Source organism: Xenopus laevis, chromosome 8L, assembly GCF_017654675.1.
Source record: "Xenopus laevis strain J_2021 chromosome 8L, Xenopus_laevis_v10.1, whole genome shotgun sequence".
Lineage (NCBI taxonomy): Eukaryota > Metazoa > Chordata > Amphibia > Anura > Pipidae > Xenopus > Xenopus laevis.
The window spans coordinates 115,811,922-115,828,239 of record NC_054385.1 but is presented as its reverse complement, the minus strand read 5'-3'; the positions used below and the strand labels follow the sequence as shown (position 1 = coordinate 115,828,239).

General features: G+C 36.4%; 1 protein-coding gene across 1 annotated transcript; it reads right to left on the bottom strand.

Moving 5' to 3' along the window:
- Positions 1-8,280: 8,280 nt before the first annotated feature.
- On the bottom strand, positions 8,281-15,127 carry LOC108699042 (vomeronasal type-2 receptor 1). Its single transcript, XM_041573947.1, has 5 exons — positions 14,870-15,127; positions 13,128-13,970; positions 11,633-11,860; positions 9,863-9,986; positions 8,281-9,197 (listed from the first exon to the last, which is right to left on the bottom strand). The coding sequence occupies exons 1-5, from the start codon at positions 15,125-15,127 to the stop codon at positions 8,281-8,283; spliced, it is 2,370 nt and encodes a 789-aa protein (XP_041429881.1).
- Positions 15,128-16,318: the final 1,191 nt, after the last annotated feature.

Below are 16,318 nucleotides of genomic sequence, written 5' to 3'. Positions count from 1 at the left end.
TAATTAAAAAAAAAAGTTAATTATTTGATTAAAATGGAGTCAATAGAAGTTGGCCTTCCCATAATATGGAGTTTCAAGACAATGGGTTTCTGGATAACAGATGCCATACCTGTATTAGTTAGTAGCATTTACCAGGCCCAAAATCATCCAGCATCATACAAAAAATCCAGAATCATTCCTAGTAGGTTCTTGAACTAAATCAAGCAAAAACATTTTCATTTAACATATTTACAAACCTGGTAAACTTGTCAGCCCCAATATTCCAGTCAATATCTGGATAATGGAAGTTACCCATAGTAGCAACTTGACCTAGTTGTGAAGCCTTTTCCAGTGTAATACCTGATCATTCCTTTTGTGCACGGATTTAATTGTGGCTTTACATAAAGGCAGACTCACCCTTTTTAATCCCTCTGTCCTAAAAAAGTGTAATGAATTAAACTGACATCCCATGTGTTTCATCACACCAGGTCTCAGTGATACCAATGATATCATAATTTTCAGGACATGCATGATCTCAGTGCTCTAGGAACCCAAACCCTTCCTTCCTTCCTTCACCAAAAATTTAGCCAAGCATTTATCTTCCTAAGCTCCTGCTGTCCTAAAGTTGCATGTGGCTCAGGCAATAAAAAAACAATATTGGAAGACCTTTCCTTAATCTTAGAGCCTAGATTCCTGAACTCATTCTGAGCTTCTTTATCAACTATTAATTTGTCATTAGTACCAATAAGTACCAAGACATCTGTGTTATGGCAAATCCTACCCAATAATTTGTCTACCCAATCAACCACATGGCTCCAGGAAAACTGTTCACTTGCAGTGATCCGGACAATTTCCTAAGAATTGGATTCCTACAGTATACAACCACAATCTTTTTAGGCCTAGCTCTGCTCTTCATATAGAGAGTTCAACAAAAAGTGCCATGCGGTTTTATCTGGATAACCTTTTATCTACTCAAGGGTCAGTCCAATAGTAAATAAGAAAATATAAAGTCACACTGAAAAATTGTCCTTAGCCTACAGTCCATACATACAAAAAAGGACAATGTATTTGGCATTTCAGAGTCCTTTATCAAGCCAGGAGGACAAAACTTGAAAATATTATGGTAATGTATTGCTGTGTGTTTTGATCTATACAATTAAGGATTCACCATAAAGCTATATATGTTAAATATTGGTATGGTTGGGAGATATGGGGTTTTCCAAATTAATTTTTTTTCTGTTTATATAATTAAATTATTTATAATTATTTCTCTATCGTATTTATGTATGTAATCTTGTGTTTTTCATACACATATATACAGCAGGGAAAATAAGTATTGAACACGTTAATGATTTTCTCAGTAAATATATTACTAATAGGGCTATTGACATGAAATTTACACCAGATGTTGGGGACAACCCAAGTAATCCACACATGCAAAGAAATTAAAACGTATAAATCCATAAATTTAATAATGTGGAATAAAGTGGAATAACACAGGGAATAAGTATTGAACACGGTTACTGAAATCTATTTAATATTTAGTAGAAAAGCCTTTGTTGGTAATGACAGCTTCAAGATGTTTTCTGTATGGAGAAACGAGTCACATGCATTGCTCCAGTGTGATTTTGGCCCGTTCTTCCACGCAAACTGTCTTAAAATCTTGACAGTTCCTGGGCCTCTTGATCGTAAATTCTTTCCATAGATTTCTAATTGGATCAGGCGGTGAATGGGCCATTCTAGCAGCTTTATTTTCTTTCTCTAAAACCAATTGAGAGTTTCTTTGACTGTTGGTTTGGGATCATTGTCTTGATGAAATGTCCACCCTTGTTTCATCTTCAGCATCCTGGTAGATGGGAGCAGATTCTTATCAAGAATGTCCCGGTACTTTTCTCCAATCTGCATTCATCCTTCCTTAAAATATATGAAGTCTGCCAGTACATATGCTGAAAAACAGCCCCAGACCATGATGTTCCCACCTTTAAACGTAACTGTTGATATGGTGTCTTGGGGGTGACGTGCAGTGCCATTTCTCCTCTTTTCTTATAATTAGAGAACTGAATTCTCTTATTTTCTTAATTTCTTATAATTAGAGAACTGAAATGGGTTAATGACGGCTCTCACTATATATGTTCTATATATGGGATATATGTGCAAAGTGTTTTACTTGTAATTTTTTGATGCTCTATATATTTACATATTGTTTATACACAATGTTTTATACATAAAATGTTGTATGGAATTTTGATATACATGTTTTTTTAAAATTATATTGGAGCCAATAGTATATGTAATGAAGGATACGAATACCCTACAGGAGTTAATCCGACAACAGGATAGATGTGAGAGGGTTAATCCCTTCTGATCCTTGATTGGTTTTATACAAAAAATGGGAGGGATAACCTGGGTTTAAATTCTGGTGTGGAACATATGGCCATTAGAGACACCTATGACTAAGTGCCGGAGGGTACGAAACACGTAAGGTGAATCATGTGGGGTCAGTATGTATCTATTTTTTAACATGTGAATACTAATAAATAAATTGTTTTTACTGGATTCAAGCCTCGGGATATATATCTTTGGATATAAATATTTTGCGTTGATTGCCTTTTGAACCGGGGCATGTCCCTTTGACTGGGCTAGAAGACATATGGACTCCCAACTATATAATGATTTGTTTTTTCCTCATCATTTTTCTGGAATCATGGGGAAAAAACGCTAACTCAATTTTTTATAATTTAAATTGGAGAATGAAGAGATGATATTTTAGGTTATAACTCAATGTAGACATAGCTAGAGTGCCAATTAGGGGCTCTTATTTCTTATGTCTGGTTTAATGAAAGAAAGCACAGTTTCTGGTGATACTTTGTTATTAAGTTGCTTAACTCTGAGGCAAATTGGAGAGGCTTCAGATGGGTTTTTCTTCTTCTGGATCATCTTATTAGTTAGGCAGGTCAAAAAAGTTAAAAGGTTGAACTTGATGGATGTGTGTCTTTTTTCAACCTAAATTACTATGTTACTATGTAATTTATTTAAAATTTTGACCAGCCAGAAGCCATCATGCAGTGGATAGAGACAAACATCCCTGATGCTCTGAGACATCGCTCCCCACGTCGTGGTAATGCTGATCCGTGAGGCCCACTATTTACCGTCTAAACTGTCTGCCGGTTGTGAGTATATCCCTCCTGGATTCTGTCCATCTCTACCTACTTTCCTGCTGCAGCGGGCATTACTCATAGCCTTCAGCAGTCGCAGCTTGTGGGATCCCTGAGCCCAAATTTTTTCACCATTTATTGTCTCCTTTATTGGACAATAGGCCTAATCTGGAACGCTATGGCCGGTTGCTATATTGGGTATGGAACTTATTTTTTTTCGTAACCTATGGCTGGTACAATCCAGGGACTAGAACACTACCCGCCACTAAAGTTACATACTTACTTTTTCCTCCGGTGTTGTCAAGTTAAGGGTATAGGCTCAGCTATGTTTACGTATGAGCAGGGGAGGGAAGGGGTTAGTTGGGTCTCTGGGGTTAATTTTTATTTTTTCTATTTTTCTTTATACGTTACAAAGGCTATTGTCGGCAAATTGTGTGATATATACATGTTGAATGAACACTCCACACTTATATGTTTATTTTGGTCCAATGGCTATGGTTTATATATGCTCTTGGAATGTCTAAGTTTAAGCGGGCACAACTATTTCAGTATCTCAAATCCTACTCTCCTTCGCTACTATTGTTGCAAGAAACCCATCTCACTGGGCAAAAGATTTTAGCACTTAAAAAGGCCTGGGTGGCTCACCACTACCATGCCACGTTCTCTACGTATGCCAGAGGAGTAGCTATTTTAGAGAGAAAGCACTTATTTTTTGAATTGCTGTAGATAAAAACTGATATGTATGGTAGATTAATTCTCATACACTGTAAGATCAATTCTAAACAACTGATATTGGGTAATGTGTACCTTCCTCCCCCTATGTCTATGGATCTCCTAGATTTCATTTTTAAGAAGGTCTTAGAATTTCCCCCGGCCCCATTCTGCCTACTTGGCGACTTCAATTCTCCCCTTGTTCCCTAACTGGATAAGATGTCCCATAATACTCAATCCTCTACTCCATTAGCGATCTGGGCAGAGGGAATGTTACTGACTGAAGTGTGGCGTTGGAAACATCCACAAACGAGACAATTCTCCTGCCATTCATCCACACATCAATCTCTCTCTAGGATTGACTTGGCTCGAGCATCACAAGATTTCCTACCTTGGGTAACAGAGGTCTCCTACCTTCCCAGGGCATTCTCAGACCATGCCCCACTCCTTTTAACCATCCATATCAATAGCCAACCTATTGACAAGATGTGGCGCCTCAGCCCTATGTGGTTAAAGAACTCAATAGTCCAAGTGAAGGTTGTACAGGAATATAATGAGTATTGGATTAATAATGGAGAATCATCTACTCCAGCCATAGCTTGGGAAGCTTCTAAAGCGGTAGCACGTGGGTCCTTAATATTTGCTTTTAAGCAGGCTAGACATCACAGTAAACAGGAGATTCAATTGGCCGAAAGGGAGCTTCAATCAGCTGAGAGAGAATTTGTAAATCAACCTTCCCAAGAGTCCATTGGTCTTTACTTGAGTCAATTCCCTATTCCCCGATTGGATATCCCACAGGTTGCATTCCTAGAGACTGATATTACTCTGCAAGAAATTGCAGAAGCTCTAAATTCCCTTCCGAATAATAAAACTCCAGGGGTTGACGGTCTCCCGGCTGAGTGGTATAAAACAGTGGCCAAGGACCTGGTTCCCAAGTTACTCCTAATGTACAATGCTTCCTTAGCCAAACACGGTCTCCCTCCCTCTCTATATTCGGCCTTAATAATTTTGATACATAAATCGGGCAAAAACCCTGAGTCCTGTGATTCATATCACCCAATATCACTTATTAACACGGACGCCAATATCCTAGCGAAAATCCTGGCCAATCGGTGGATCAAGGTTATAGCCTCTATCATCCACCCGGATCAATCTGGCTTTATGCCCACCAAATCCACCTCTATTAATCTTAGACGTCAATATACAAACCTGCAAATGCTACATGATTACTCAGGCTCCCGAATCATAGTATCTCTTGACTCTGCTAAGGCTATCGATACAGTAGAATGGCCCTTTCTGTGGGAAACACTCAAACTATTCGGCTTTGGTCCTAAATTTATAGCTTGGATTTAGTTACTCTACGCTCATCCAGTTGCTCAGATTAGGGTTAATAACTCTAACTCCCTACCCTTTCCACTGTATCGTGGCACCCGCCAGGGCTGCCCGTTATCTCCTTTATTGTTTGCATTGGCTATTGAACCTCTAGCCATAATGATTAGACAGGCTAACAACATAACTGGGCTCTACTACAAAACCTGTGAAGAGCGCATTGCGCTATATGCAGATGGTATTTTGCTATTTCTTGCAGATCCAGGTCCTTCCCTTCATAATGCCCTCTCACTTATCCAAGAATATGGGACATATGCGGGCTTGAAAATCAACTGGGATAAATCCTCCATTCTACCGGTGGATCCTATCCCTGGTGACCTTCGACCCCCATCTATCCAATTACAGTGGTCTGACCAAATTAAATATCTGGGAATTATGTATGTAACTGCTAAAGAATCCTCCTTTATTGATGACAATCTACACCCATTGCTTGGTACGTTTATCAGAACGGCAACTTCCTGGAAGGGTCTTCCTTTGACTTTATGGGGGAAAATTAATCTATTCAAGATGATTTTCCTGCCAAAATTTTTGTATTATTTCAGGAATGCTCCCACGAATATACCTAAATCATTCTTTAACAAAGTCAATAGTGCTCTGATTTCATATATATGGGCAGATAAACATCCTAGGATCTCATGGAAGTCTCTTACAGCTACAGTCCCGAATGGGGGCCTGGGACTCCCCAATCTTTGGTTTTATTATATAGCGGCTCAATTGTCACATGTGCACTGGTACCTAATCCCAATATGTTATTTCACTCCCTTATCCTGGGTTCAATTGAATCCTTATGCCACTGCCCTAAGAGGAAGTTAAGGACTCTACTACTCTACCTCCTGTATTGAGGGCCCCCTATGACATGTGGCAGACTGCACGAAGGCTGCAGCACTTGCCAAATCCCTTGCTCACTCCATACACCCCTCTATGGGGCAATTCCCATCTTCCCCACCTTTGACAATTGATTTTATATATTGGCCCATTCGTAAAATTAAAACCCTTGGAGACTTGTTGCAACATGGGTCCTTTCCCACTTTTCAGCAATTACAAGATTTTGTAGCTCACATGAGTTTGAATGTGTTCCAATTCATGCAACTCCAGCATGCTTGTAGAGCCCAGTTTGGTCCAGGTCAAATTACTTATAATACTTTTCGGTTTGAAGATATCCTTAGAGTAGAGAGTTCGAGACAGCTGGTTACTAACTTATACAAAGCTTTGCAAGACCTTGGACCCTCTCCATTTGACTCTGCCCGCCGTAAATGGCAAACAATACTGCCTGAGATAAGTGATGATATATGGGAAGAAGCCACTACCTCTAGCTATAGCTTTATAGCTTTATAGCTTTTTATTATTTTACACCCCTCAGACTGCATAAAATATTCCCAGATAAATCTCCAGCCTGTCCCAGGTGCCAAAATCAGTCAGCAGATTTTTTACATGTTTTGTGGTCTTGCCCCAAGATTGTTCGATTTTGGCGTACAGTGGTTGAATGTTTGAGCGATAACCTGGGGTTGCCACAAGTCCTCTCTCCTGAAGCCTGTCTTTTGGGAGACGTGGATGATATGGTTCCACAAACCCATGTTAGAATTTTATATTATACTTTGCTATTTTATGCTAAAAAAGCCATCATCCTTCATTGGCTTCAGCCTGCACCTCCCTCAATTCATTACTGGATTACTTTGGTCAACCGCACTTTACTACTTATTAAACTCACTTATGAGGCTCGTGGCTCCTCAACTAAATTCGGGAAAATCTGGGAGAGATGGCTTGAGGTATACCCCAATCCCAAAGTTCAGTGATTGCTTCGACTCTAACCTGTCCTTGATGACTGCAATGTTTTATTTGTGTACCTGCTTGCATATACTATGTGGAATTTATATTTTTGATCACACTTGTCTACTTGATATGTACTGATATGTCAATTTGCCTTTTTGTTTTTTGTTAAATAAAAGTGAATTTTTTTTTTAAAAAAAAAAATCTGAATATGTAAATTAGTCTTTGGATTTTGTTTGGTATTCAGCAAAGCTTTTGTGGAGGATTTCACATTTAACTAAATTAAAAAACTATGGATTTGGTGCAGACATACTTAGAACAGAATGAGAAAAATAAGTTCTATCTCTAAACCTATCAGTGTCCAACATAAACCCAGATTACAACCAGCCAAACGACAACATTTTTGACATTAAACTTTTCTTTAGAAAAGTCATATGATAATCCAGTGTTAGCCCATGCCCTATAATGCCCCAATGTCATGCACACCATGTTATAATATTAAAATGCACAGAGTTCTAATTCTAGTTTAATGCTCATGCTTTTTATACATTTTGAAAATAAGGGTTGCAGAAAAATTGCATTATCCGTAATAATGTGTTGATGGGAAGAAACAACCACATGGATCATCTTCTGTTTCCATAAATAACCCAGTTTAAGTATAAAACATTACTTGAAAATGCCCATCCTTGGAGATGAAAATGTGCTTTTCAGATGCCATTTTCATGAGTAGTTAAGCTGGCATTAAGTTATCTTAATAAAAGGTTGATTTTCCTATAAAGAAGTCTACTTTCCTTCTTCTAAAATGTGTATTTGTTGCAAAAATGTGTAAATTTGAAACTTCTGAATTAACAGATAAATATATTAATTGCCTCATTGATATTTTTGCTTGTTTGATGGATAATTTCTTAGATTGTAAACTCTATTGTTTTTTCACATAAAATTTATCTTGAAAACTGCAAGTAAGTTGCAGGTGAAACTTAGTCCCTCTGTAAAATGAATTATGAAGCAATAGAATTGTTAATGAATCACATGAATGTGAGTGGAGAACTGGTAATATTACAGTTGTAATCTTGTGTCAAATCCAAACTGTTGTGAAGTATGAAGTATGAAATTATGATTTCCACTTATATTATTTCATTCCTTTCTCATTTGTTATTTTTATTCCCATTTTCAAACACATGAAGGAGAAGACAGAAACATATTTTTTTTAATCTTTTTTTATTTGAAACAAATAAAGCTGCATATTTAAATGAGTAAGTTTAGAGATCCATAATAATAATCACGTCCCTCTATTCCTAGTGTTCCTTCCAGTGATATACTCTTTGCTGTTCATTTCTGGGTGCAATAATATTATATAACATTTTGGGAAAAAAATGCAAAAAAGAAGGCCGGCACTTGATGATAAAATAGCAAAAATTTCTACTGCCACTGTCTGTTTACCCTTAGTACTAAGGTAAGCGGGTATAAATGTCACCCAAACACTGGCAAATACCAACATACTGAATGTAATGAACTTGGTCTCATTAAATGTGTCAGGGAGATTCCTTGCCAGAAAAGCAACTAGAAGACTAATAGCAGCTAACAAACCCATATACCCCAAGACACATGAAAATAACACCTTAGAGCCTTCATTGCACTCAATAACTATTTTTCCTATTTCTGCTGCCATATTGAATTCTGCAAATGGGGCTGCTGTTGTCAACCAAGCAATGCACAGAATTATCTGAACCATAGTGCATACAGGGACAATATAAACAGGTATTCTCAAGCCCACCAATTTTTTCAGTTTACTGTCTGGATTTGTAGCACTAAATATCATTATGACAGTAATAGTCTTTGCTAGTATGACAGAAATGCAAACTGAAAATATAACTGCAAACATGACCTGGCGTATCATACACATTATCAGGTTGGGTCTACCAATGAATGCCAAGGAACACAGGAAGGCAAACATGAGGGCAATGAGAAGTAGGTAACTGAGCTCTCTGTTATTTGCCTTTACTATGGGAGTCTTTCGCTTAACTACGAACAGGCAGAACACTGAAAATGTAAACAGACAAAACAAGACTGAAATGCAGGCAAGAAATGAACCCAACATCTCATCATAGGAAAGGAACTGAATTGGTTTTGGAAGGCATTTTTCTTTCATGATGTCAGGCCATTTGTCTGCTGAACACTTCACACACTCACTGTCATCTAGAACAACAAAAACAGATATTCAAATGTTTGTTTCAAATTAAAAATGGATGCATTCATATGTACTAACAAACTTAAGACAGAAAAAAAAACAGTATGTAGTACTTTTAATAACTTTAGGTTGTATCCAATATCATGGAAAAGATAATGTACAGCTGTAGTGTATACATTTTGATTACAACAGTGGTTTTAACATTGTACCCAATATAATCCTTTGGGCCTCCTTGTGGGGCCAACTAATCCTTAACACTACGGAAAAAAAATTGCCAAAGTGTATTAATAAATAAACCAACAAAAACCTGTGCAGATTTGTCTGAGTTTTTTTCAGAAAATATTGAAATAAATAAATCCCCTTAAAGCTTGTACATAGTGCTTATTTAGGTAGTAGGTTAATGTAAACTAAATATTTGCACCATTACTTTCAGAAGTAACTGAAAATGGCCTGCCCATGTAAGTAGTGGATAAGGGCATCATTGCATTCCAGAAGCTAAATGGGGCAGATTGGGCACTGTAGCTTTAATGGTAAAGTCCACTTGGAAACAACATCAAAGTGCATTGCCAAAATAGGACTTATAATAGACAATCTTTCTAAATGGTTTTTTCTGCCTTTTATTATAAAGATTAATTACTGATTTTTTTTATAACAAAATAAGAAAATTACAAACCATGTGGATTAAGAATTTCTCCTTCAGAGCATGGCAGGCAATCAAAACAGCAAATCTTTTCTCCTTGAAGTGTTGCTCTTCTGTGGCCTCTTGGACAAGGGTCGCTGCAGACTGAGACTGGCATCTGAAGGAGATTTAGTTGGAAAAGAATTCACATTTCTTGAAAAAACTAAATAAATGAAAGTACAGTATGTGATATACAAATGAAGAACAAATACAGCAAATACTATGTCAGTTAAAGAAGTTTCATCATTAGCTGATAAGTTTTTTAGAACATGTCTTAATCTTCTTAAATATATGTTAATAAAATAAAGTATCACTACATCGTCTGTGTAAATATGTAACACCTAAGAGTTAAGGGCTATTAGGAACCTCCCTGTGGCAATACAGTTGATTTTACTCTGTTGGGTTCCACAATTAATTACTTTTTCTATCTCTTCTGTAGACTGTAACTTGCATGAATTACTTGCTATGCTGTAGAAAACCTGTCATCTAGGCACCACCACTCTCTCCAGAGACTTACATCTATTTATCAAACAGGTAGTAATAGATGCTAGAGATGCAAGGCCAGTCTCTTTTATACACCTTTTGGAGCTGCTTAAAGATCAGTCTCTTTGTAGAATGAAAGTCCAAAGTCAGTGTGTGTCCAAGGAAATTACGGTTTAGGCCAACAAGTCCAGCAAATCTTTAGGCTCTCCTCTGCCTGTTTATAATAATCTTCAAAGAACAAGGTTTGCTGTATTCCTCAAAATGACAAGTACTTTGAGGAAGGTGAATAACAGAAGATATATATATATATATATCTTCTATTATTCCCCTTCCTCAAAGTACTTGTCATTTTGAGGAATACAGTGAACCTTGTTCTTTGAAGATCTTTGTAGAATAAGATTGTATAACCTACAACACTGTATTACCTTGTATTTTCTTGAGTATGTACTACAAGTTCCCACTGGTAGACCTAATTCTTCAAAAAAATTAAAAAAAGCAATTAATTAATAAATTAATGTAAAAGAGCTTTCAACTAACATCTCATAATAGAGCCAGGCCAAGTTGTATTAGCACGCAAGGCAAAACTTTTTGGCCGAGTGCTCTCTGCCTGCACATCTGCTCCCTGCTAGAATCCCACTTAGGGGAACATATATTTGTTTTTGCAGCCAAACCTCATAATTTTTTTTGTTTCCTGTGAATGGAAAAGAATCCTTAGATCCTCAAAATGAAGATCTTTATTATATCACATTCCATAATGTGACACATGGAGGCACATTTACTAAGGGTCGAATATCGAGGGTTAATGAACCCTCGATATACGACCATCAAAGTAAAATCCTTCGACTTCGAATATCGAAGTCGAAGGATTTACCGCAAATACTTTGATCGATCGATTGAAGGAAAAATGATTCGAAGGATTTTAATCCATCGATCGAACGATTTTCCTTCGATCAAAAAAAGTTTAGTAACCTTATGGGGAAGGTCCCCATAGGCTAATATTGGTGCTCGGTAGGTTTTAAGTGGCGAAGTAGGTAGTCGAAGTTTTTTTTAAAGAGACAGTACTTCAATTATCGAATGGTCGAATAGTCGAATGATTTTTAGTTCGAATCATTTGATTTGAAGTCAAAGTCGTAGTCAAAGGTCAAAGTAGCCTATTCGATGGTCGAAGTACCCCAAAAAAACCTTCGAAATTCGAAGTTTTTTTAGTTCGAATCCTTCACTCGAGCTTAGTAAATTTACCCCATGGTGTGAGTAAAATTCATAATGTATTAGGGTACTTACTGGACTTTGTCCACTGTTCCATAAAATCTTGCTGTGTTGTATCTTGATTTCCTGGCCCTTTGGAGCTCCGGCATCAAAGCTGCCAACATAGACATACTGGTTGCTTCCATTAGGGAACAACTGCCAGTTTAAGATATCCACAGAGAGAGGAACATCCCCATTTGCATCAAAAAATATTTTCTCTCCTGCGGTGTTGTTGAAGTCAACATTTTTTATGTAATGAAGCAGCTAGAATGAAAAATGTAATTATTGCAAAAAATATTGCAGAAATAAATAAAAAAAACACGGTCAAGTCTCCGTTATTTTTCTATTTTTTTTTTTTCTCATACACAATAAGATCTTACAGTATTATATAGAATATGGGTCAGTATATGATTAATAAGGCAGCAAATTTTCCATATCTATGTGCTCTGAATGTATTTAATAATATATAATGAGCATGTGAGGCCATAGTCTAATGTTTATAAAAATTGTTTAAACCACTGACTGGTGAGATTTTTCTTGTTATCTGGAAAACATGGTGCATATTTTACATTCTTCATTTTAACAGGAAAAATGGCAAAGCAACAGGGGCCTTTCTGTATTTTGATGAGTGGAGATTTCTGTATCTACTGTATATCAAATTATAAATGGTAGAATATTTCACTTTGGTTTCTTAGAATCCATGTAACCACTAAGTAAATGTACTATTGTTTTCTATGTTGTTATATTTCATGACTTTTACATTGGATAGGAACAGAGAAAAACTATGAACGTGAGATAGCTGTATATTTATCAGCTTGTTACAGTTAAGCAAAGGCACATTTCACAGCCCTCTATTTACTCATTTAGAATGTTTATAGGCATAATTAGCAAAGGGTAAAAGTCCTGAACAGTGGGTGCTGTGTCCTGAGTCAAGTTCCTTGGGAAACCCAGGAATCATACTATCATTGGAATTTCTCATCTCTTAACTGATCTGTAATGCCATAGGAAACAGATAAAGAAGCGGACTGCAGTCAACTCTTTTTTTTAGTGACACTCAAAATGCTCCATATAAAAGGGTTTCCATTTACAGTATCTTTTAAATATCCCATAGCACCAGGCATATATAAATAGTTACAAATTTGACATTTTTAATTTTGTCTGCATGGGTTTAATGGAAAGCATGATTAATATTTAATTATAGAAGATTAGCTCAGCTAACCTTCCTATTTTGTCATAACGCTCTAAAAAGAATTCAGAAGCAGTTGTATAAGCCTAGAGGTATATTCTGACATCCTTCTGGATAAAATCAGTAGAAATGACCCAGATACAATATACAACTCTCCATAGCAGGGAACATTTTTATATACTGTAGACATGTCATACAACAATACAAGCCTAGCTATTGTCTTGTACTAAGCATAATGCCAAAAGAACATTCAAATTTATATTGTTTTTAATTGATATTTAAGTAAATTTATTGAACATTAATTTATCAATACATTTCCTTTCATTTTTTTTTGACAAACTATACCTGCCAAGGGTGATGGTTATAAATATCAGCACAAGATTCATTCTTGAATGGCCCCTTCCCTGGAACACAGTTCTTCATTTGATGCAAAGCATGAGCTACTGCAAGAACAGCATTATGCACTTTGTATGTGAACTTAAAGTTGTAGACATCATATATGTTGGGATCAATACTGTCCAGTCTCTCCTTTCCTGTGCACCAAACAATATCTTCTTTAAGCAGGGCTGGAGATGTTTTGTTGAAGATGTCCAAACTGGGCCAAACACATTGAAAAGCATTCTGCCAAAATGCTTTTATCAAAGGGTCATCTGGAAATCTTGAAGGATGGATACTATAAAGAAAATCCTTAAATTCTGGTATTTTCCCATTTTGAACTGCTATTGCAAGGCTTCCATTTAAGGTAATTAGAATTTCTTTTCTAGGGAAATCTGAAGATATGGTCCAGCTAGGGCTGCCCACCCACACTTTGTCAGTGATATTGTGAAAAGATGCCTCTTCCATTAATGCGATAAGGTTTTCTATGGTGCAATACACAATGATCACTGTTGCTCTGGATTTTTTGACAACATCTAGAATATGGAAGACAGACTCCATAGAGCTAACTATAGGTAGCGTCTCATGAAATGCAATGCATCCACCATTATTTTCTATCTCTTGTGTTAATAACTGATTGCCTGACCTGCCCAAGTCGCTGTCTGAGGAAATGATACCAACCCAGGTCCAGTTAAAGTGCTTCACCAGTTGAGCAAGTGCAAAAACTTCATGATTAGCATTATAGATAGTCCTGAGGAAGGATGGGAACTGTAATTTATCACTTAGTAAAGGCTGACCAGAAGCATAGCTAACCTAGAAAACGGCGAAATCATATAAGTATATTACCAGATATTTAAGATTGTTTTTATACCAGATTACACAATATTATCCACCATTATTTTCTATCTCTTGTGTTAATAACTGATTGCCTGACCTGCCCAAGTCGCTGTCTGAGGAAATTATACCAACCCAGGTCCAGTTAAAGTGCTTCACCAGTTGAGCAAGTGCAAAAACTTCATAATTAGCATTATAGATAGTCCTGAGGAAGGATGGGAACTGTAATTTATCACTTAGTAAAGGCTGAGCAGAAGCATAGCTAACCTAGAAAACGGCAAAATCATAAACAATATTACCAGATATTTAAGATTGTTTTTATACCAGATTACACAATATTATCTAAATATTATCTATATAAGCAAACATTAAGGGGGTTATTTATCAAAATCCGAATTTATCTAATGCTTTAAAATAAAGTCTGACCAAACTAAAATTCATGATTTGACCTTATTTATTATTAAAAAAGCACAATTTAATCGGATCAGGGGGAAGCTCAATAAGATTGAGCAAAAATCCAAATTGTACAATTTTTTCCCGATTTTTTTTTCTCGAATGCCTCAATTTTTTATAAAAACTAAATAGTTGGATTTTTGGGCTAATTCTAGTGCAGACCACAGAAACTTCCAAATAGGATAGGGACCTCTCTCATTGACTTATGCAAACTTGTCGGGTCGGAGATGGTGGCTTTTTGGATTCAGACTTTTTCCATCTTCTGGGTTTAATAAATCTTGAAAAATTTGAGGTATTTTTTTCCAATAAAAATGTGGATTCTACAGTTAAAAAAACTAAACATTTTTGAGTTGTAAGCATTCTGAGTTGAATAAATAACCCCCATAGAGTGTTATAGTAACAGAAAGACAGAAGTTATTATATACCTGTGGATATCTGTACAGACCCAAGATTCGGGCTAAAGGTACAGAGGCCTTAGAAGGCATATCACCAATAATGGCCAATGGCATGATATCTGTATTGCAGTCAAAACTAGGCACAATATTTTTTTTTCCTGATAAAATCCATTCAGCTCCCAATAATGATCGAACCTCATTGTAACAAGAATCATACAGTTTGAAGCCCAGTGTTATATTAGGGAGAAGATCATCAGACTCATTGATTTTCATTATAGTATACACCATTGCAAGCATGAAGCGATAGTACCTAATATGGAATCTAATTCAAAATAAATGCAAATAAAATACATTTATAGACTGACAACTTAAATTAGAGAAAAGAGAAGTGGAGGGGTAAAGGGCTGAAATAGGGTAAGTTGGGTGAAGGTTAACTATTAACATAGGGTTAGCACAGATTATCTTTAACGGAAAAAGACCAAAGAAACTTGACACCCCAATGGTACATAAAGTTTAACTGAGAATTAGCATATCCTTCAAAAATAGACACTTGCAGCCATTGTTGTTAGCTTAGATAAATCCATTAACTTTCAATGTAACTATGCCTCTTCTGCTTGTTTGCTAACAGTGTTGTGCTTTAGGAAGAGACTTTGGGGGTTATGAAATAAAAAGGGGCAAAGACTGTTACAGGGTACACATATTAACCAATCAGCAGTTAGTATTCTATTGTATCTGGTCAAAAGTACTGCCTTGTGTTACATATGCAGGTTTTCTGCCTCAAAAGCTTCCTTAATTAGCTATAATGTAATTAGTGGGTGGGCTAGAGAGATTTTGAGGTCTGATTTATTTTCCTCTTAGCAATGTCCAAGAGAGAGTAATTCCCTTCTATGATAGTTCCTATAAATAAGCTGAGAGTCATTGTATACTTAGAAATGAGTACAGTAATTAATTTCTTGTTTGTGTTGATTGAGGTTATTTGTAATACCACAACAGACAAAAGCAAATCTTACCTGCTACACTGAAAAGGCTGTGGATTCTCCTTAAAGTTAACCACGGAACGTTTTGCTTCCATGTGCACTGAAAAGAGCCCTCCTAAAGTGATATCTCCAGCCGAAGAATAACCAATGACGTCTTCAGCAGACAGTCTGCATCCTTCTAAGTCAGTTACACAAACGCCATCTTTGAACTTTATCAGCATTAGTAATAAGTGGATATGCAAAAAAGCAATGAAAACAATGTGTATATTCATTATGTTTGTTGGGGACTTGTTTGGAAACTTGGGAATGCCAAGAAAAGCAATAATGCCATGAAGTGTTTACTTGCAAATTTACAATTTTGCTGCAAAAGAATTCAATTAAAACACCTATGAGTCATCTAGAACTGCTTTTAAGTACAGTATTTACATTTAATATGCTAAGAATCATCATGTGTGCATTATTTATTATACCGGTAAGAGAAACAAATACTAGAGTCTCCAGA